Source organism: Thalassophryne amazonica, chromosome 10 (assembly GCF_902500255.1).
Source record: "Thalassophryne amazonica chromosome 10, fThaAma1.1, whole genome shotgun sequence".
In the NCBI taxonomy this organism is placed as follows: domain Eukaryota; kingdom Metazoa; phylum Chordata; class Actinopteri; order Batrachoidiformes; family Batrachoididae; genus Thalassophryne; species Thalassophryne amazonica.
In genome coordinates this window covers 102,206,796-102,230,022 of record NC_047112.1, presented here as the reverse complement: position 1 = coordinate 102,230,022, position 23,227 = coordinate 102,206,796, and the positions used below count along the sequence as shown (strand labels likewise).

The following is a 23,227-nucleotide window of genomic DNA, read 5'->3' as shown; positions in this document are numbered from 1 at the left end:
TTTAACTGAAATTTCTGATCCAGACAACCAATGATTTATAAAGGAAAATCCTGAAAATTATCAGGGGTGCCCAAACCTGTATATGGAAAGTGGCGAAACACTGGGATGTGCCACGGCAGGTAGAGAAAACACTGGCATCTGCTGCGGCAGACTTGTCATTGCTGGCTCTCTGAAATAGTCATGTGTATATACTTATGAATGAATGATTGTGAAGATGCCAAATACAGACAACACTGGCATCTGCCTACCAGTACTAACAAATGCAGTAACTATTTACTATGTCTGTCTGTCATTAATTAATAATTATTACAATGCAAAATAAATCTTTATTTTTGCATGTTAACAATTACAATGCAAACATATGGAACAGATAATCTGTTAATTGCCTGTTTTGAAGATAACATCTGAGCAAAAAATGGTCACCTTATGTTTAAATGTCCTAAAAATAGCTTAAACAGACACATCATCTCTTTTAATTTAGTTTTTGGTATTACAGTTTTTCTGTGTTTAAACTACAGTTGTTAGCAAATTCTACAACGGCATATGATTATTATTAAATATTTCTACTGTTAATTCAGTCCACATTTTGCAATGGTTTTCTAAGTTATCTGAAAAGCTAATCTGATAATGAAAACATTAGCGGATTAGCGGAACTGTGCCCACCACTGCAGTGAGGTGTTGAAGATGTCTGAATACAGGGGACAGTTGGTCTACAAAGTTCTTCAGTATGGATGGGGAGACAGAGTCAGGTCCGGCTGCTTTGCGTGGGTCTTGTCTCTTGAAGAGCTTGTTGACATCCCTCTCATGAACGGAGAGGGGTGTGGTGATGGAGGAGGTTGGGGGGCCTTGCTGTGAGCAGTTGTATGGGGGAGCAGATCCCAGTTGGACATGGGGGTGGAGGTGCTGTTGGGTTGGAGCTGATGGTCATCAAAGCGGATGGTAAGAGGACTGTACCAATGTCTTTCAAATCTCAGACAGAAGACAGAAGTAGAGTAATTGGCTGAGAACTGATGTTGAAGTTTCTCAGCATACAGCCTTTTAGCTTCCCTAACCGCCTTCCCAAACCTGTACTTTGACTCTTTATTTTTTGTAAAATACTCCCAGTATTTTTTGTCTTTCTGATGCCTGATTCTGTTTTTTCTCTCTGTTTAAGGGCCCTGTCCCACTGGGGAGGGGATCAATTGCGCATGAATTGAGTGCACAAATTACAGGCGTTCGTTGTCGTCCGCAACAAAAATGGCCAAAAATGATAAATGTCCCAGTATGCATTACGGCTATATTAATAATATATGGTGAATATATGATGAACAATCACGGTTATATAACGCATGTAGTGAGGAAACTGATCCGACACATTGAGATTATCACGGCAGTATTACGGGTGTATTATGAATGCATCGCGCCCATGTTCCGCGTGCACGGCATCTGCATTACGGTCATAAAATAAGCACACTCGGGCCTTTCGGCATCACTATTCACACCAACAATACAGCCTCTGGAGCAAGTGCTGGACTTGGACAGTTGATCACAGAGTTAATGTTCATGTTGTCATGCAAGGGTTAACTGTTCATGAGTTTGGGGAGCTGGAGGGGGAAGCCGCTCGGGTGTGAGACGGTGTTTGTTTTTGTCTTTTTTTTTTTTTTTTTTGAGAGTGTCACAGAAAACAGACTTCAGTGTGAGTTGTCTAAACAGTAACTCTTCCTTTTGATGGAGTTAAATAAAAGTCCTGGAGGAGACACGAGTGCAGCAGCTACGTCTTTGTGGATTTACACAGCCGGACCGGCACTGACTGACAGGTATGTCGCTTTCTGCCACAATTAGCACTTTGGGTTTACGTGACGTGTTTGTTATGCATTCACAGACTGTCCGCAAATCAGCTGCAAAGCAGATGTAATAAAAACGCATTATTCGTGGCCAATTTGTATGCATTCGCTACAACATATTTTAGTTTGTGATGTGGACATGATGGGCACGCAATATAACTGTTTTACACACTGTCCTGGTTTGCTGCCAAGCCGCAAATCCCCGTCTTTTGCGGATATCAGCGGTTAACGGCAGATATACAGCGCATAGAGTGAGTATGTATTGTGTATGCATTGAGTATATATGGAGTATGTAAGGCGGATGTTATCCGCATACAGATTTTTGAACAGCTCAAAAATCCTGGCTGCGGACATGCGTGCCTCTGTGGATGATCACAGACGTGTTCGGATGACGGCCGACTCATACAGGCATGTTACACGGATATTGCGGCTGTTTGGCAAATATGGGTCAATTTTGTGCGCAATCCATACGCAAATCCTCCTAAACGCCAGTGGGACAGGGCCCTAAGGTGCAGCTCCATCCAGAGATGGGAGTTGTATTTGTGTTGGCGACCCTCCTGTCCTGTGTGCCAACAGCATTTCTTGTATATTTGTCCGTGAATTGTTCTTTAATTTATGTTTGTAGCATGGCCCAAGCAGAGGGTCACCCCTTTGAGTCTGGTCTGCTTGAGGTTTCTTCCTCAGAGGGAGTTTTTCCTTACCACTGTTGCTCTGGGGGTTGGTAAGGTTAGACCTTACCTGTGTGAAGCGCTTTGAGGCAGCTCTGTTGTGATTTGGCGCTATATAAATGAAAATAAATTGAAATTGACCTTGAAAGCCTCCTCCTTCTGCAGTCTCAACTGTCTGAGTTTATGACTAAACCAGGGTTTGTCTTTGTCATTATGTGGTTTAATTTGAAGCATGGTATAGCCTCAGTCCAATCGAGTGAAGAAGGAGCCACGCACCCTGTTTTTTTTTGTTTCGTGAGCTATCGTGGAATTATAGTGGCTCAGAGTGGCTCTTAGAGGCATTATCGTCAGTTAACGAGGCTCCTCACTGAGCGTGGCGCTAATTTCAAGATGTTCAAAATTTAGCAGCAACAGCGTGGCGCAGTTTGTGTTCGAGTTACTGCGACGGCTTAGAGGCATTTGCGTGGTGCTTACGAGTCTGCAAAAAGTCCATTATCCATGCGCCTGGCACCTTCGCAGGACCTGAGAGGCTGTTTTTGGAGGGGCTCCTCCTCTTGCGCACACAATTGCACCTGCTCTGTGCGCTGGACTCTATATAATTTGTAGTGGATTAATCATTTTCTGCCAAACCTTGGATGTTGAAAACACTTCTAATCACTTCTGGCATCACAGAGGACTGTTTCATCTGGACACTTTTTTCCTTCTCTTTCCTGCTCCATGTGGGATGTATTTTGAACAGCTTAAGGTAATTATTTTTAATGTTTTTTATAGCTTGATAAAACAGTTCCTTGCTGTAAAAGTATGTCTGTATGTTGATGTCTGTTGTATGTAAAAGTATGTTGATTTAATATCTTGTTAATGGATCACTGTGTGTGCGCACTGAGGCAGGACCTGAGAGGCTATTTTTGGAGCGGGTCTCCTCCTTTGCGCACCAAATCCACCTGCTCTGTGTGCTGGACTCTATATAAAATAATTATTTTGTAGCGGATTAATCATTTTCTGTCAAACTTTGGATGCCGAAAACACCTCGAATCACTTCTGGAATTAATGTATCACATGAGCTTCGCTGTGTGTGCGCACTGAGGCAGTGACTCATCATCACGCTTCAAACGAGCATTTAGGCAGAATGCCAGCTCACAAAAGAGTGATATTTCAGTCAATATTGGACGAACACAAAGTTAAAATTTGGGTGACTGCATGAAAGTGGATGTGTGTTTAAAGCCATGGAAGATAATAACTCCAGTGGAGCAGCTAAGAGCAGGAGCTGTGTGGACTGACTTTGAAGACATAACACAAAGTTAAAATTTGGGTGACTGCGTGAAAGTGGCTGTGTGTTTAAAGCCATGGAAGATAATAACTCCAGTGGAGCAGCTAAGAGCAGGAGCTGTGTGGACTGACTTTGAAGACATAACACAAAGTTAAAAGTTGTATCATGGTGACTTCTAAGCTGCGGAAGAAATAAAGAAATATATATATATTGAAAATGATCCACAGGTGTATATAATAAAACGGCCACCTCATTCTGTATGCAGAACGGCACAGCGCGCAAAAGAGCGCTTTTGCAGAAATAAATGGACGAACACAAAGTTAAAGTGGATTTACGTTGTAAAAATGATTGTGCTTAAAGCCAGGGAAAAAACAAAGCCAGCAAGCCACGGATGGAAAGGAGGCCAGAAAGAGCAGAGAGGCGGCTGTCCATGAAAGGACAACAGCAGCGCGCGTGCAAAAGAGCGATTTTGCAGAAATAAACAGGCAAACATAGTTTTGTGTGTTTAAAGCCGCAAAAAAAAAAAAAAAAAGCCAGAGAGCCGCAGAGCCAGCGAGGAGCACAGAGGCGGCTCTCCAGGAACCCGTGGTTCGGGTCTAGCTGGTCTGATGCATTACAAGTGGACTGCAGCCTGGCGCACAGCGCACAACTGCAGAACTGTGATGGAGTGTCTATTTTTGGACTGCGTTTTAAAAAAAAAAAAAAAAAAAAAAAAAAAAAAAGAATGGACATCTTTAAATGCTTCTGTGAATTGAAAACCCACACTTACCAGGTGTAGGAGGGCTGGAGGTTTGGACCAAACTCATGTCTAAACGTGCGCCAACATGGTGTTATCATGGCACTACGTGGCTTAGTGTGGCTGATGCGAGCCATTCAAGGCTGTAATGACAGGTCGGTCGTGGCTCACTAGAGGCTGCTACGTGGCACATGCGGGGTACAGAGAGGCACATAGTGGCACCTTCATAGTGGATACGTGATAGATGAAAGCGTGGGTCATTCTTCAAATAATCACCCCACACCCATGCGTGGCTCCTTCTTCAGCCTTCATTATTCGGTGGGACCGAGGCTGTATCAACAACTGTGCAGATAACATTTGGACATTGGTACAGATCACATATGGAAATAAATGGTGTGTGTGTCTGTGTCTGTCGCACACCAGGTAGATCCGTTGTGGAATGCCAGGCTTTTACATACGAATCCCCAGGCTATCAGAGATGTTCATTACAGGTGGGGCTTTTATGAAATATTACATTTAAATGTGAAGAACTGGTAAAAATGAGTTTGAACTGTTTTGAATGGTGACTGTGTGATGTATGGACAGGTTTCTTCTCAGCGGTGCTGATGTTATCACAACAGCCACATACCAGGCGAGTATAAGAGGTTTCATCAAATACCTGGGCCTGACTTCGGAACAAGCCGGGGAGCTGCTGATGTCTGGAGTTCATCTTGCCAGAGAGACTGTGAAGAAATGTCTCTCTGACAGTAACTTGACAGGTAGAAAACTGTGCAGAGGTTTTGGTACATGAAGAAAATGGTGAAATCAGTGGCTCAGTGTCTGCGTATGTTGGTGGTGTTTATTTCATGTATGTAGGACAAAGATGCCCCTTTGTGGCTGCTTCTGTTGGACCGTACGGGGCGTTTCTTCATGATGGCTCAGAGTATTCTGGATGTTATGCAGATGAGATGAGCATTGAGGTGAGCAGATTGTTTGTCATCATTACAAAAAGAGCATACATCTGATGGAGCCTGTTAATTAAAAAAAAAAGAAAAAAAAATGTGGCATTTCATTTTGAGAATACACTGCATGTGCAATTATTAGGCAAATGAGTATTCTGACCTCTTTATTTCTATACCTGTTTTACACCTCCAAGCCTCCATGCTTGTTGGATTTAAGCGTTCCCAGGTGATATGCATTTGTGTAATGAGGGACGCTGTGGCCTAAAGTGATTATCACCCTGTAACAACGTGTGCATAATTACTAGGCAGCTTCAGGTAAAATGAGCTTAAAAAAAAAAAAAGTAAAAATAAACTGAAATTCCTTTCAGAGGGATGAAACACTTGTGAAATAACTAGTTCTTTGAGACATGATTACTGAACAATCAAAAACGTTTTTAGCAAATAGCCAACATGGTTGCAAGAAAAGTGTGAAGAAGAAAAGATAAAAGTTAACTGCAGAAGACTTGAGAATAATTAAGCATGACACATCCAGGAACCCATTATCCTCCAGTTCCACCATATTCCACAACTGCAGCCTACCTGCAGTACTTCTGGACTACCTGTCCAGAAGTACATGGTGTTTGGTGCTCTGAGACACAGTCGATGTAAGGAACACCAAACAAAACTCACAAGTCGGTCAGATGAAATGAGTCACTCCTGGTGGACCAGATGGGTGGGCTTGTGGCTGCATCACTAATGGGCATACAGCACTGTAGAGGTGGGGTTCTGGTGTGGACTGCTGTTATTAAGGATGAGCTAGCTGGACCTTTTCAGGATGAAGATTTATTTAAAATCAAGTCCCAAACACATTGCCAATTTTTAGAAGATACTTTCTTCAAGAATGGGCAGTGGTTAGTGCGCATGTTTCCAGAGCAAAAGGTTAAAGTAGAGTGTCAGGAAGGCCAGCCGCCAAGTTGTGCCAAATCAACATGTAGATCCATATAGGATCAGCCGTGGTGACCCCAATTAAAAAAGGAAGAAGTCAAAAGAACTTGTTTATTTACATTCTTCAAGCAGTGGTACAAGAAGACTGTTTTTATGCAGGGCAATGATCCATCACAGGTGTCCAAGTCTTCTACTGTGTGTTTATTTCTTAATTTTAAGTTGCTTATTTTTTATACTTATTCTCACTCACTCATCTTCAATCGCTTATCCAGGACTAGGTCACGGGGGTTACATTTATTCTAATAAATGAAAATAAAGAAGGGCAAAACATTAGTTTTTCATTTAATTGCAGAATAATTCTTCAAAGTAATAGTTGCCTAACAATTGTGTACACACACATTCCCCTGAGAAATTAACTTGTTCGTTCTATACCCCTTTATTCCAATTAAGGGTCATGGGGTAGCTGGAGCCTGTCCCAGCTCACTCAGGTATTGAGTGAGAGGCGTGGTACACCCTGGACAGGCCAGCAGTCTACTACAGGGTCACATATAGACAGACTAACACATTTAAGTTCTCAAAAACTGAGTGACTGTGCAAGAAGGAGAAGAGTGAGGAAAGGCACCAAAACGCCCAGACAACCCAGAAGAAGTTACAGGCTTCTGTGGCTGTGATTGTAGAAATTGTGCATCGTGCCTGTTTTGCATTTTGTATCCTCAGTTATACAGCTTCATGATGAAGTGGTCCAGAGCAGGGTTTTCTTTCACCAAAACATTAAATGTAGGCTTGCATCTCAGATGTACCTTCTGGCAAATTGTAGCTGAACTTTCAGGTCTTCTTTTTAGTAAAATCCTCCTCTATACAACTTCATCCTGAAGCTGTATAACTGGGGATACAAAATGCATAACATGCACTATGCACAATTTCTCCAGTCACAGCCACATAAGCCTGTAACTTCTTCTGGGTTGTCTGGGTGTCTTGGTGGCTTTCCTCACTCTTCTCCTTCTTGCACAGTCACTCAGTTTTTGAAAACTGTCTACTCCACACAGATTTACCATAGAGTGCCATACTGTTTGTGTTTCTTCATAACTTATGTAAATAAAGTTTAAGACATTCAGTGACTTGGAAATGTTCATGTATCCATCCCCTGACTTGTCTGAAGAAAAGTGACAATTAAACTGATTATTTACAGGTATTATACCAAAGGGGCTGATTACTTACGCAACCCATCATCTTGGATTCTATATTTTTAATTAATTTATATCAAGTTGTAGAGATTTACTTTCACTTTGAGTCTAAGGAAGATCATTTTAGAAATTTTTATCTTGAGAAGCTTGATTTACTTTTTGTATTTGAAATGCCATAAACAAATTAAAATGCATGAAATGGATTTATGGAAAGAAATGAAATGTGCGAGTTGTCATTTGGTGGGGAGATGTAGGGAACGTTCTTGCACATGGAGGATTTTTTTTTTTTTCCCTCCTGTAGAGCACATTAGTTGCTAGCAGTCAGCCTACAGTTCCTCCACATTGGCCCTTACGCTGTCTCATTCCCATTACGGATGAGTCCAACCACTGTGGTATCATCCACATATTTTATGATGCAGTTGGGTGGGTTGGAGAGCATTCGAAGCTGTACAGGGCGTACAGTAGAGTGCTCCAAATGCAGCCTTGAGGTGAACCAGTGCTGAATGTGAGTGTGGAGGCATGATGGTGGCCAAGCCTCACAGACTGTGGGCAGCTCCTCAAAGTTTTTAATCCAGTTACATGTGGGGAGGGGGATCTGTAATTTCAGCAGTTTGGTGATGAGAATGTCTGGTATGGTGTCAAATGTTGAGCTGTAGTCCACAAAGAGCATCATCACATAGCTCTTCTTGTTCTCCAGCTGGCTCAGCGCTGTGTGGAGAGTGAGGGTGATGGCGATCGCCGTAGACCAGTTTGCCCTGTAAGCAAAGTGGTGTGGGTTGAGGGAGGCAGTCTCTGATGTGATTGCTCCAGGCACTTCATGATTATAGACGTCAGGGTGATGGATCTGTAATCATTCAGGCTGTCTGTGGCAGGTTTATGGGGATGGGGATGATGGTGAAGGCCTTCAGACATGTGGGAACGGTGGCATGTGTCAGGGAGAGGTTCAGTTTATTTAATTTATATAGCACCAAATCACAACAAAGTTGCCTCAAGGCGATTGCTTTGCACAAGTAAGGTCTAACGAGGGCTGAGCCGGATACTCATTTCAGACGACTATCCGGTACAGATAAAGCATTTTTGATGAGTACGAGCATGATACGAATAAAACTCATGAATATCTGTGCTCGTGCTGAAGGAAAATTCTCATTGGCTAACTGACTGTCTTCACGCTCTGTTATTGGCCAGCCACACACATCGCCCGTCCCTCCCTACACACACACGTCTATCTGAAGGCCACCCTGACCTGTCTCTCACTCTCGCAGAGATACACACACAGACAGGATCTTTCTCTCTGTGCTTGGCTTGATTCTGCCTCACGTTGCTCTGCCAGTACGCAGTTTTCTTCAGCTCGCCTCTTTTCAGTTTGTCTGATATTTAAAGTTACTTGGTGAACTTGTTATGTATCGTATGCGGTGCTTTTGAAAAGACAGAGCTGAAAACAGCTCATTGCGTTGGTCACTGCCTCCACTCTGCTCGGGTTATTTATTTATTCATTTTTTTAACCATTTGTTTGCTCTAAGTTTGGCTGGTGATATAAAGTCAGTTGGAAAACTTTGTTCCTACTGAACGCGGTGCTTTTGAGAAGAATACAGTGAACAAGGCTGACATATTATTTCCCTGTTTGCCATCACTGGATGTTTGCATGAATCACCAAGTTCACACAGATCATTAAAAAATAAACAGTCTTACAGACCACATACACACATATAGCTGAACACACAAAGTAGCCTATATTAATATTTTTATTGAATATGGCTGCATGCAGTATCTGACACTTTTTCCACTGTAGTTCATAAAAATAAATTGGTCAGTCGAACAACCTCTCTCCATCTCACACAGTCACACACATGCACAGACAGACAGACAGTCAGTCATATACCCACACCTTAATCAATATTGTTTAACTTTGTGTGGAAAAAGATGCCAAGAATGTTAGGTAGCAAAATAAATAAATAATTGAAAAAAACAAACAAACAAAAAGAAAGCTCTGTTGAGTATGACAACTCTTGTTCATGCATACGTAGTAGTTCATAATTTCCTACTACATTGAATGTCAATTCTGAGGCTGTTCTGTTATTCATTCATACATTTAAGAATATTCATGTTCTGAGTTTATAAAAAAACTTGTTCTATAAGTAAATCCTTTACTATTGTGATCAAAAACATTGATTTGAATCTCAATTTTGAGGTTGTTCTGTAAATAGTTTTCAAATAAACAATAAATACAGCAACTTCTGATCAATCCATATCAATTTCAGGTGTACAATAATGTACTGATTTAAGCCCCAACCATTTTGGTCTAAACCACACCCACTTCCGTTTTAGGCCCCACCCACAACAAGTACAGATGCGGATACAGATAGTGGTGTACTCGCTCATCCCTAGGTCTAACCTTACCAACCCCCAGACCAACCACACAGGTGACAGCGGTAAGAAAAAACTCCCTTTGATGATTTGAGGAAGAAACCTCAAGCACCAAGGTTGAAGAATTTTGTGAGAATCCCTGCCAGTTGGTCTGCACATGCTTTAATCACCGCAACTGGGATACTGTCAGGGCCAGCAGCTTTCCTGGGGTTCACTGCTCTTACGTTTTTCCTGACGTCAGCTGGGTGGTCCACCCCAACAGTGGAGAGGAGTGGGACACTCAGGTGGAAAAAACATGCTTTGTAGTTTCTGAGTTTTTAAAGGTTTTTCTTGGGGGAAAAAATTGGGTTTAGACTACAAATAAACTACAGCACCCACAGAGTGCAAACCTCTACCACGGAAAAAATGTAACTCTGGAACTACAGGGTGTAGGGGAAAAAAGGTTTGTCTCATTTTTGATTTTTGCTTGTACTAAGGAGCTTAAAGTTTGGCATCGACCACAGATGGAGAGCTTGGTTACAGCAGAACCTGATCTCATTGCTTTTGAGACCATACCAAGTATCAAAGAGGCGGAGGCTCTGATGGAGCTGCTCAGAGAATTCCCAAACTCTAAAGCCTGGCTCTCATTCTCCTGTAAGGTAACCATTCCGAGTGATGATTGTCAGCAGCGTTGACTGTCTGTCGCACAGTAGTATTGTTTGTAAAAAGATTTTGTGGAAAATTCTTGTCAGGATGGGAAGTGTATATCAGACGGCAGCCCGTTCACTGCAGCAGTCCAGCTCACCAACAGGTCGCAACAGCTGGTTGCTGTGGGAGTCAACTGCTGCTCCCCGAGGCTGGTGGAGCCTCTGCTGGACTCTGCTATGTCACTGCTGAGCCCTGACCTGTGCTGGGTGGTCTACCCCAACAGTGGAGAGGAGTGGGACACTGAGCATGGGTGAGTCAGCGGCCACATCTTTCTACGCAGAACTGCACTGGACATTTGGGAGGTGAAGTGCTTAAAGCGGTGGGCTTGTGACTAAAGGTGCCCTGACACAAGCACGATTTTGATTCACGCAACAGCACGACCTGTGTCATGCTGGAGAGTAAACTCGCCTTTAACTCATGCAGACAGGACACCAGAGGGGCGCCGGTGCATGCTATTGCGTACAGAGAATTTTGAAATGTTCAAAAAATCTTTCACGCACAAATGTCATGCTACGTGGCGCGATCTAATCTCTAATACGACGTGCAGCTCGTCAAGTGGAGTAAACAAGAAGTGAACAGAGCAAGTGGTGACATCAGCGGATCGCATCAGAGCACAGCTCGTCTGAAGGATTATAACAAGAAGTTAAATCTGGTATAAACATAAAAATTAAGACTTTAACAGCTGCACACAAGAACGAAAAAACACGCAACTGTTTTATCAAGCCATGACAATGTAAATAAGTCAAATTACCTTTTTAGACAGCTCAAAATGCTTTCTGCAGCTTGTTAGGCGTGCACGTGCGTGCGAATGGCTCCGGCTGCAGCCTCCTCTGTGATTCAGGAAGTGATTAGAGCCGTTTTCAACGGCCAATTCACAGAAAAAAATGATTAATCCGCCACTAAATTATTTTATATACACAGTGTCCAGAGCATGGCAGCTGGTAGAACAAAGAACGGTGTCCAGCTGTGAACACAAAATGGGCGGAATCATCACGACACAGTCGTGCTGTTGCATGAATCAAAAACATGCTCGTGTCAGGGCACCTTAAGGAACTTTGGTACAAATCCCTGTCAAACTGGAAAATCATTCAGGGCCCTTTGGCAAAGTCCTTAATAACCTAAATTGCTCCCAATGTGTAGTGAGAACTTTGAATGGCAGCACCCTGGTGTGTGTGTGTGTGTGTGTGTGTGTGTGTGTGTGTGTGTGTGTGTGTGTGTGTGTGTGTGTGTGTGTGTGTGTGTGTGTGTGTGTGTGTGTGTGTGTGTGTGTGTGTGTGTGTGTGTGTGTGTGAAGCATCCCTTTCATGCTTTGACCATGAACGTGCTGTATACACTGCATCCAGACAGTATTCACCGCGTTTCACTTTTTCCACATTTTGTTATGTTACAGCCTTTTTCCAAAATGGAGTACATTCAGTGGTGGAGCTCATCTTGATGGGTGAGGTGTTCCCGTCCAGTTGAGCTCCCCCACTGAAGAAAACCCACGTAGTTTTGTCTTTACACAAAAATACAGTAATAAATGTCTTTTCAGTTTAAAAAGTAAAGACTTGCATGTATACACGCTCTCTTTAAAGCAGAATATTGTCGTTAGATGACGGGGAGCTCATCTCGATAGAACACAGAGTTTGTGCTATTCAAAGAAACATTTGTGCTTTTACAGTTTCACCCATTTAGAGCTTAGGCCTTTTTTTTTTACATGCGTGACGTCACCAGTGGCTCGAACGCGGCCCCGACGGAGCGCCGAGAAGATGATAAAACTTGACTATCTAGAGGAAGAAAAGTCTTCACAAGGTTTGCGTAGGTGAACCTGCGGAAGGATCATTAACGGTCTTCGGAAGGTGGTGGCAGCGGTGGCGGCGCCTGTCCACCCGCTCGCACACTAGCCAAGCCCGAGGGAGTCTCCTGCTGAGGGATGGTGCCCACCCCCACTTGACCCCGGACAGAGAGGCCACCCCGAGGCAGCCCATCTCCACATGGGTGGGGAGCAGTGCAGACTCCGGCCCACCCACCTGCTCTTTCCCTCCCTCCACTCCCGCCGTGCACAGGGGGAGGCAGGGGGCGTTTAATGACTCTGTCACCGGTCTGTGATTTACCCGTGCTGAGCACCTGGAGGGAGGAAGCGGCAAAAGCCAAGCATGAAATCTGCATGTCTCGGATTGAGCAAACCGATCGTCCTCTCCTGTTGAACCAGCTGGCGAGATTTGGACATAGATAATCTGTAAAGCCTCAGTCCCACCAAATAATAAAGCCATGAATAACGAGCCACGTATAAATCTGTCATGTATCCGCTACTAAGGCGTCTCTATGTGCCTCTAAGTACCTCACATGTGCCAGGTATCAGCCTCTAATGAGCCACGATTGACCTGTCATTTGAACCCCGTCCAACCTCAAATGACTCGTGTCGCAGCATATGATCCATGTAGCTCGCGACGTTGATGCATGTTTAGGCATGGGTTTGGTCCAAACCTCCAGCCCTCCCACACTTGTCCCTTTTAAAGTGTGGGTTTTCAATTCACAGCATCCATTCAAGATGTTGTCACATTTTTTAAATTCAGTCTAAAAAAGACACTCCTGTACAGTCCGGCCGGTGTGCGCATCCGTGTGTCAGGCTGCAGTTCACCTGTGTTACAGTCATTAAATGCAGCAGTTCTGCATGTGCACCCAGCTCTCTGTGACCAAAAAAAAAGACACCACAGTGAGGTGGCCATTTTAATTATATGCACCTGTGTGGATCACTCCCCCCCCCCCCCCCCCCCCCCAAAAAAAAATCCACAAACACGAAACCCAACCCATAACTAGATCAGCTAGAACTGAACCACTTTTAACTTTGTGTTCATCCATTATTGTCTGCAAAATCGCTTTTTCATGCGCTGGTGTTCTGCATAAATGCTCATCTTCATTTTGACACTGGTGATCCAACTTTTACGTTTCTTTTCGTCCGTTAATGTTTGCAAAATCGCTCTTTTGCATGCTGGCATTCCTACGTAAATGCTCGTTTTGAGTGCGAGTCATTGCGTCAGTGCACACACAGCTGAGCTCATCTGATCCATTATAAGATGTTAAATCTGTCAAACATACATTTACAGCTGCTTATAAAGAAGGAATGAACATGCAACTGTTTTACCAAGCTATTACAATATAACATTACAGATAAGTACCTTTTAGGCTGTTCCAAATATGTTCTCCACCTCAGCGCACGAGTTAGAGACGAAAAAAGCTCCAAATGCCCTCTGTGATTCCAGAAGTGATTAGAGGCGTTTTCAACATCCAAACTGTGGCAGAAAATGATTAATCTGCTACAAAATAATTATTTTATATACAGTGTCCAACGCACAAAGCAAGTGGGATTGTTACAATGAAGTACGCAAGAGGGCAGAGCCAAAATAGCCTGTCCTGTCCTCATAGCCGCCAGATCCTTGGATAAATGGGCTTTTAACAGCCTCATCCTCACCACAAACATGCCTCTAAAATCCTCATTTGTCCGCGTAGTACCTTGTACACAAACTGCCCCACGCTGTTGTTGCTAAATTCTGAAATTCTTGAAATTAGCACAGTGCTCAGAGATGAGCCTCGTTAGCCAAATATTGTGCCTGTCAGAGCCACTATTCTCCCACGATTGTTGAATAACTGGACTTGTACAAAAAAAAACAAAAAAAACATGCTGCATAGCTCATTATTCATCCTTCATTATTCAGTGGGACCAGGGCTTAAACCTGTAAAAACCATAAACAGCACAAACCATAGAGACTAGTTTGGAGAAATTTGGATGGGTGTGTGTGTGTTGGGGTGGGGGGCTGTGTGACGTCACACATGTGAAAAATAAGCTGTAAAAGTACAAGTCTTTATTTTAACAGCACAAATGATAGAGACCAGTCTGAGATTTGGACGGGGGGGTGCTACATAATGTATTTTTGAATTACTCAAAAGCTTTAACAACACAAATGATCATTTTTACTCCACAAACCAACAGCAGTGCTATTTTAATAATTTGAATTATTGGGGGGGCAGCTTCACGCAGGTGAGGGTTGACTGAGCATCACTATGAAACACACCCTTTAACAGGGGTAAAGTTCCAGAGCCAAAATCAAAAGCTTTAATCACAAGTTTTCATCCATTGCAAAAGTCAATCAATCAATCAATTCAATCAATTTTTTTTATATAGCGCCAAATCACAACAAACAGTTGCCCCAAGGCGCTTTATATTGTAAGGCAAGGCCATACAATAATTATGTAAAACCCCAACGGTCAAAACGACCCCCTGTGAGCAAGCACTTGGCTACAGTGGGAAGGAAAAACTCCCTTTTAACAGGAAGAAACCTCCAGCAGAACCAGGCTAAAAGTGTGCTCTCAATATCAAAACAATAATAATTCAGCTGTCAAACACATATTTTCAGCCTGAGCAGGTTTAAAACTGCATGCATCTTGCTGCAGTATTCAACAAATGTACTCTAAAATGTCCATTAATATGGTACCTTGTATATGTTTCAAAGGTTTATTATTTATTTATTTATTTTTGCAGTCAAAACCAGGCAAAAATATGGATTTTAAGAATTGGGGGAACCTTGGCAATCAAAAAAAAAAAAAAAAAACACGTTGGTGTCACCGACCCTTTCTTGAAGCACAATGGTCACTGCCATCTTGAATTTACACCAGGACTAACAGACTTAAATGGATTGGTTGTGTAAAAACCGTGTAGAACCCAAGGCGGTTTTGTGGTGTCGTTGATTTGACTTGAACAGGCTTAAACCACCCCAAGTGGGTGATCTAGACTTTAGAACTTTGAACTAGACCGGTCTAAGATGCCTTGTCTGTCCATATGACACATTACCATTTTTAGTGTTTGACTAAAGCTTGAATACTAAGCCTTCATGTCACTCAACAAGTCCCAGTCCCACTGGTTTGAAGTACTACTCATGAAACCAGGTCAAAGTCTAAAGAGAGTGAGGGACTGGCCCAGGGCTTAGCACCTGCTTTGGGCGGCCTGAGGCAGATGTTGTGCGACATGTGGGCTGAAGGGGTTAATTATGTTGAGATAATTATGTACAAGATTTTAGTACTGCTTTCAGCCCTGTGCAAGTCAAGTGTGGGAGCATGTGCTGGTGCCACACTTTGCTGCATCCACGACACCATGATACAGCCTTGGATCCTGGATGGCAACCACTCAGGCGTTCACTGTGCATGCATGAATATACAACCCCTGGCAAAAATTATGGAATCACCGGCCTCAGAGGATGTTCATTCAGTTGTTTAATTTTGTAGAAAAAAAGCAGATCACAGACATGACACAAAACTAAAGTCATTTCAAATGGCAACTTTCTGGCTTTAAGAAACACTATAAGAAATCAAGAAAAAAAGATTGTGGCAGTCAGTAACAGTTACTTTTTTAGACCAAGCAGAGGAAAAAAATATGGAATCACTCAATTTTGAGGAAAAATTATGGAACATGCTGGTAGACCAAGGAAGACAAAGCGTCAAGACAGAAAACTTAAAGCAATACGTCTCAAAAATCGAAAAATGTACAACAAAACAAATGAGGAACGAATGGGAGGAAACTGGAGTCAACGTCTGTGACCGAACTGTAAGAAACCGCCTAAAGGAAATGGGATTTACATACAGAAAAGCTAAACGAAAGGCATCATTAACACCTAAACAGAAAAAAACAAGGTTACAATGGGCTAAGGAAAAGCAATCGTGGACTGTGGATGACTGGATGAAAGTCATATTCAGTGATGAATCTCGAATCTGCATTGGGCAAGGTGATGATGCTGGAACTTTTGTTTGGTGCCTTTCCAATGAGATTTATAAAGATGACTGCCTGAAGAGAACATGTAAATTTCCACAGTCATTGATGATATGGGGCTGCATGTCAGGTAAAGGCACTGGGGAGATGGCTGTCATTACATCATCAATAAATGCACAAGTTTACGTTGATATTTTGGACAATTGAAAGGATGTTTGGGGATGATGAAATCATTTTTCAAGATGATAATGGATCTTGCCATATAGCAAAAACTGCAAAAACATTCCTTGCAAAAAGACACATAGGGTCAATGTCAATGAGCAGATCTGATTTGATGCAGGTGTTAATTTGGGGGATGAAAATTTACAGGGTGATTCCATAATTTTTTCCTCTGCTTGGTCTAAAAAAGTAACCGTTACTGACTGCCACAATCTTTTTTTCTTGATTTCTTATAGTGTTTCTTAAAGCCAGAAAGTTGCCATTTGAAATGACTTTAGTTTTGTGTCATGTCTGTGATCTGCTTTTTTTCTACAAAATTAAACAACTGAATGAACATCCTCTGAGGCCGGTGATTCCATAATTTTTGCCAGGGGTTGTATTTTTTCCACTGAGAGGTCAATAATACACCATCAAAAATGCTAAGAAATAATAGTAAACCCCCCCCCCCCCCCCCAACCTTCCCACTACCATCACCCTTCACGTGTATCTGCAGCACCCCCTGTAGTCGTGCACAAGAGTCATTTCTTCTTCAGAATAATTAAGAAAAAATAAATAAATAAACAGGAAAAGCAAAACCGCAGTCATTTTGTGCTTGAGAGTCTTTGGCACACTGAGTGCACTCTTAAGTGTCATCGTAATGTTAACACACACACGTATTACCGTATTGTGTACCCCCCCCGAAAAAATTGGGGTAAAAATCTGAGATGTGATGTATCACATTCTGTCTGACTGGTTCTCAAAATATAACGTGTATGAGACATGGATTTGAATTTTACTTTGTCAATCAAAGGTGGCAAACTTCTACAACGTCATCTTCGATATCCAAACTGTTTCCGACGTGGGTGAAGCAAGGTGCAGCGCTGATCGGTAAGCTGAGTAGTTTTCAGTTTTATTTTTTTTGTCTTGTGTTTGCTCAGAGCAGTTTTGTTCTCGCTTCAGGAGGATGCTGTCGTGTCGGTCCTGCTGAGATCGCAGAGTTACAGCAGCAGGTAAAAGGACGCGGCGGTTTCCAGGCCGCCGCAGCAGCACACTGACCTTAGGAAACCATCAGAACCTCACCACTGTCAATGCCACACAAACTATGTACAGAATAATTTAAATATACAATTCTGATTGTTTACATTGTGTTACAGTGGTTGTGTGAATTAAAAAAACAACAACAACAAAGCTGCAACAACAGTGTTTTTAATTGTTCAAATAATTTACAAAAATTTTTATTCATTGTAAAATAAGTAAAACCACTAGATCAAATCTACTTCATTACACAGTGACATCTGTAAGGGGCTGAAAAACTGAAACACTACAGCGGTGCAAACGTGTGAAAACAAATTACAACATAAATATGAAAATAAACATGCAGTGATTCACAGTTTCCATTCTGACCCGTGTGCTGCTCCCGACTTCTACAGCTTCACAAATACAACAAACCATCAGCGCTGAGATCCAAATATTTTCACTGAGCTAACAAAACTATTGATCTGAGCTCAACACCATTTACAGCAAGTGGATCTGTGTTACTGGGTTCCCAGACGGTGTGTAGAATAAGATGTTCACTCCCACAGGATCATTGAGGCCAATGCAAAGTGTTCATACACACTGGAAATAACGTGAGTACAGCTGGTTTGGGTTTGATACTGCACAAACACAAAGCCATCACAATGCAGTTACTCTGAAGAGCAGTTTGAAAATTAATGACAGTTTTATGTTGGTTCTGAGGCTGTCAGAGGTCTGACGCAACAAGGAGAAACTTCCATTCTCTATTTTGGTTTCGTTTTAAATGAGCCTTTTCAGTAAACTCATGTAGATTTGTTGCAACAGCAGTTCAATCAGACATTCTGGTGTCTAACTCTGCTGCAATTGAAGTGACAGTGAAGTTGAAAATTTCCAACTTCCTACTTGAATAAGATCATTTGAGCTGCAGTTGGACTGTAGCACTAAATGACGAACTGAGGACTGTGAGTTCATGGATGTGTACTGTTCCTCTCATAACAGCACCCCTGGTGTAATCAGATGACAGACATAAATGTACTGTCATCTGTACATCTGTACAGTCTGTACACTGTCAGGCTATATATAGCTTTAGGTGAAAATCAGATCAATTCTGTTCAACTTATCATAGGAACAAGAAAGTGTGGATGGACACATACACACAATGAAGTTTTTTTTTTTTTGTTTTGTTTTTTTTTTTTTTTATTCCCCTTCTGGCTTTACAGCTGATGAGTGATTTAAAAAATTCCAGAGTACAAGTCACTTACTTATTTATTTTTTTTATAATTCAAGTTTTTATTCATTTTATATTTAGTCAACAAGCATATAAACCCTAACAAAACAAAAAACAAACAAAAAGCGAGGTGCCCAGATAAATAGTTAAAAATAAACCACAGCACATATCACAAAATTTTAATCTAAACATCAACTGCAACAGGTAGTAGAGGCATAGGAGCAGAAACTGTCCCATTGTTCCAATATAGCCTCATTTGTGCCTTTTAACCTTCCCAGCATCTTTTCGCATGCTGCGTTTTCAGTCATTCTTTCTCTCCATGTTTTGAGAGTTGGAGTCTGGGGTGCTTTCCATACCATCAAAATAAGATGAGCACAAGTGACAAATCCCGTAGACAACACTCTAAAAGCTGACTCATTAACCTGCGGTACCACACTTCTGTCTCCCAACAGACACAGATTTGGCGACAAAGGTAATTTGCACTGTAACCAACCCTCCATGTACTTTACGACTCTATTCCATATTGGAAAAACCAGAGGGCATTCCCATAAAGCATGCAACAAAGTACCTTTCTCTTTTTGGCATTTCCAGCATATGACATCTTTACTAATGCCCATCTTATAGAGTCGAGATGGGGTAAAATAATACCTATTTAATATTTTGTATTGTATAAATTTACCTTTAGCTTCCCTAATATAACGCCCATTCTCAGAGATGATAGAATCCCATGTTTCCTCCTCAAAGTTGCAACCTAAATCTTTTTCCCATATTATTTTAAGACTATTACGTGTACTGTTCTTAACCCAAGGGCACATATTAAACCATTTTGATGCTTTACAATGTAAAGGTGGCAGTGGTAAAAAAAAAACAAAAAAACTCTATGGGGTTTTTCTCCAGGGGGAAATTAAATTGATCTTTCAGACAGTGTCTAAGTTGTAAATATTTCCAAAAGTGGCCATGCCCTTCCAATTTAAACTTTCCCTTTAGGTCATTAAAAGACATAAAATTGTCTTTTTCGTATAGGTCACCAATTATACGTATGCCTTTCTTTAGCCATTGTGACCAGTAAATTGTATTTCTATTAATTCTAATTTTTGGATTGTGCCACAGGGATGCATACCTTTGGAAATGAGAGATAATATATTTTTTGTGAACCTCCAGCCACACTAGTTTTGAAAATTTCAAAATAGGGTTATCCAGCTCTTTCCCTTTATTGTCTTCCTGTTGAGTTAAAAACTCAATAGGAGTAAACGGAGAGGTGAGTTCCTGTTCAATCAAAACCCAATCCAGATCTGGTTTAGTTTTTGACCAGTGTTTACACAGCTTAGACATTTCAAATGAAATGCTATAATGTTCTATGCTAGGTAAGGCCAGACCACCTTCTTTTTTTGATTGACACATCTTGCCAATATTAATCCTAGGTTTGCCACCATCCCAAAGAAAGTGTTTAATCACATTATTATATCTTGAAAGAATCTGCCCTGGAATACACATTGGTATCATTCCAGTATAATAGTTGATCAAAGGGGCCACGGCCATCTTTATTATATTTACCTTACCCCATAAAGTCAAATGTAACTTGTTCCAATTATCCAAATTGTTTTTCACTTTAATGAGCACTTTTTCCATATTATAAGCCATAATATCATTAACATCTGGATTAAGCGCTATTCCTAAATATTTAATCTCCTTTTGTAACCATTTAAATTTGAAGGAAGATAATACGTTAGCCTTACAATTTTGTGAAACTGGCATTGCCTCTGATCTGTGCCAATTAATTTTGTAACCTGACAGTTTAGAGAAGTTGTAATAATGTTGTAACTGAGTTAGAGGGGTCCTGACAAAGGACCAAAATATCATCTGCATACAAAAATAATTTGTGCTCCCTCCCCCCTCCGCTCACTCCCCTGATTCTAGAATCTTCCCTAATTTTAACAGCTAGAGGTTCCAAAAAAATTGTGAACAGCAGTGGGCTAAGGCTACAGCCCTGACGGGTCGACCTTGAGATACAAAAAAATTGGGACAGTATGCCATTTGTGAAAACAGCTGCCTTTGGACCAGAATATAATGTACTAACCCACCTACAGAAATTGTCACCCATTCCAAATTTTGATAAAGTAGTGAACAAAAAACTCTACTCGACCCTGTCAAAAGCTTTTTGGGCATCAAGTGATAATGCAACCAAAGAGTTTGTTATGCTTATTTGCCCATAGATGTAGTAATCTCCGCATACTGTCAGCTGATGACCGATGCTTAATAAACCCCACCTGGTCTTTATGAACAAACTGAGGTAACACCGTTTCCAATCTTGTTGCTAAAATTTTTGACAAAATTTTACAATCGACATTCATCAAACTTATAGGTCTGTAGTTTGCTGGGTCTGTTAAATCTTTGTCACCTTTTGGCAAAAGTGTGATTATAGCCTGATTAAAACTTTCAGGGAGTGTGCCATATTTAAAAACTTCTTGATATATGTCAGAATTGGAGCAAGTATATCTGCAAATATATGGTAATATTCTGCTGTGAAGCCATCTATACCAGGTGACTTCCCCCTCTTCATTCCAGAAATAGCTTTTTTAACTTCAGCCTCCATTATAGGCGCCTCCAATCTCTCTTTCCCTTCCTGAGAAACTTTAGGCAGCAATATCTTGTCAATAAAGGACTCTAATTCTTCTGTACTGGCTGTATTCTCTGAAGTATAAAGATTTTCATAAAAGTTTTTGAAAACAGTATTAATACCCCGTGATGATGTTATCAATTTGCCATCTTTTTTAATTGCCGAAATCACACTTTGATTTTCTAAACGTTTAAGTTGTCTTGACAGTAGCCGTCCTGTTTTTTCCCCGTTCTCATAAAAATTTGTTTTGAGCCTAAACAATGCAAACTCTGCCTTTTTATTGTAAATTTCATTAAGTTTGAATTTTAGTTGGCATATTCTTCTAAACCCATTCTCATATTTATCTGCCAATTGTTTTTCTAATTCCATTATCTCTTTTTCCAATGTTTTTATTTTTTCTTTACCTTCTTTTGCTTTCTTAGAGCTGTAGGCTAAACATTTACCCCTGATAAAGGCCTTATGAGCATCCCACACTATTGCCAATCTGTCCGTAGTTCCAATATTTACATCTAAAAAAAAGAGAATATCATCCCTTAAAGTTGCCACGAATTGTTCGTCCTGCAAAATGCTGGAGTTTAATCTCCATCTTCCACGACTGTTCTTTTCACTATGTAAATCTATATGTAACTCCACTGGAGCATGGTCTGTCAGAGCAATTACTCCTATTTCACAGTCCACCACCTGATCAACACTTACACCTGAAATTAGAAAATAATCAATTCGGGAATAGCTTTTGTGGGAGTGGGAATAAAATGTGTACTCTCGTTCCACAGGATGTATTAGTCTCCAAATGTGCACCAACCCAATTTCCTCTTTTAAAAAAACTGATGCAGATTTGTTTCTCGTATTGGAACTGACACTTATTACACTCCTATCTGTGTAATCATCGGGAACTTGATTAAAGTCTCCTCCTAGCACGATCTGGCCTTCGAAATTACACAATATATTAAGAACATTGGAAACAAAGTTTGGTTCTTCCCTGTTTGGGGCATATACGTATATTGCAGAGTACAACTTTTACACCATTTACAAGTGCTTGAACGCATATTATCCTTCCCTCAGTGTCTTTGAACTCTTGTAATAACACAAAATTAAGCCTCTTATTAATAAGAATAAGTACACCATGACTTTTACTGGATACGGAATTGTAAAACACTTTACCAACCCACTCTCTTTTCATTTTTAAGGCTTCAGTTCCATTTTCAAAATGTGTTTCTTGTATAAGTGCCAACCACCAGTAGGCCTCTACTGGTGGTTGGCTCTCACTGCGGTATTGTATCACTTCCTGTTCCGGAGCACAGCGGTGTTTTGCTGTATCTGTTAGCTGTTTAATCTGCGCAGTTAGATTGATCTAGTTATCTAGATAACGATTTGTTTCCCAGTATAATCTTCACGTGCCTTAACTAAAGCACTCCTTCTGCTGAATCACCTCTAAATTATTTACACATTATTCACTTTGCGTGTTTTTAGGAATCCGCTAGCTTAGCGCAGCTACTAGCTCTTAGCCGATTTAGCATGGCGGCTTCTCCTGTCTCTCCCGCACTTTTCTGCTCTGGGTGTGAAATGTTTAGTTATTCCTCGGCCTCCTTTAGCAGTAACGGTACTTGTAATAAGTGTAGCTTATTCGTAGCTTTGGAGGCCAGGCTGGGCGAATTGGAGACTCGGCTCCGCACCGTGGAAAATTCTACAGCTAGCCAGGCCCCTGTAGTCGGTGCGGACCAAGGTAGCTTAGCCGCCGTTAGTTCCCCTCTGGCAGATCCCGAGCAGCCAGGAAAGCAGACCGACTGGGTGACTGTGAGGAGGAAGCGTAGTTCTAAACAGAAGCCCCGTGTACAC

The 23,227-nt window shown here is 41.5% G+C and overlaps 1 protein-coding gene across 1 annotated transcript in view; it reads left to right on the top strand.

The window, feature by feature from the left end:
- Positions 1–17,699, top strand: part of zgc:172121 (uncharacterized protein LOC337599 homolog) — a 31,753-nt gene extending 14,054 nt beyond the window's left edge. Inside the window, exons 2-8 of the mRNA XM_034180655.1 lie at positions 4,918–4,985; positions 5,080–5,252; positions 5,350–5,453; positions 10,384–10,545; positions 10,639–10,844; positions 17,344–17,420; positions 17,493–17,699. Of these exons, the coding sequence (XP_034036546.1) occupies positions 4,918–4,985; positions 5,080–5,252; positions 5,350–5,453; positions 10,384–10,545; positions 10,639–10,844; positions 17,344–17,420; positions 17,493–17,587 (885 nt within the window). The 3' untranslated portion in view covers positions 17,588–17,699. The remainder of the gene's footprint in view (positions 1–4,917; positions 4,986–5,079; positions 5,253–5,349; positions 5,454–10,383; positions 10,546–10,638; positions 10,845–17,343; positions 17,421–17,492) is intronic.
- Positions 17,700–23,227: the final 5,528 nt, after the last annotated feature.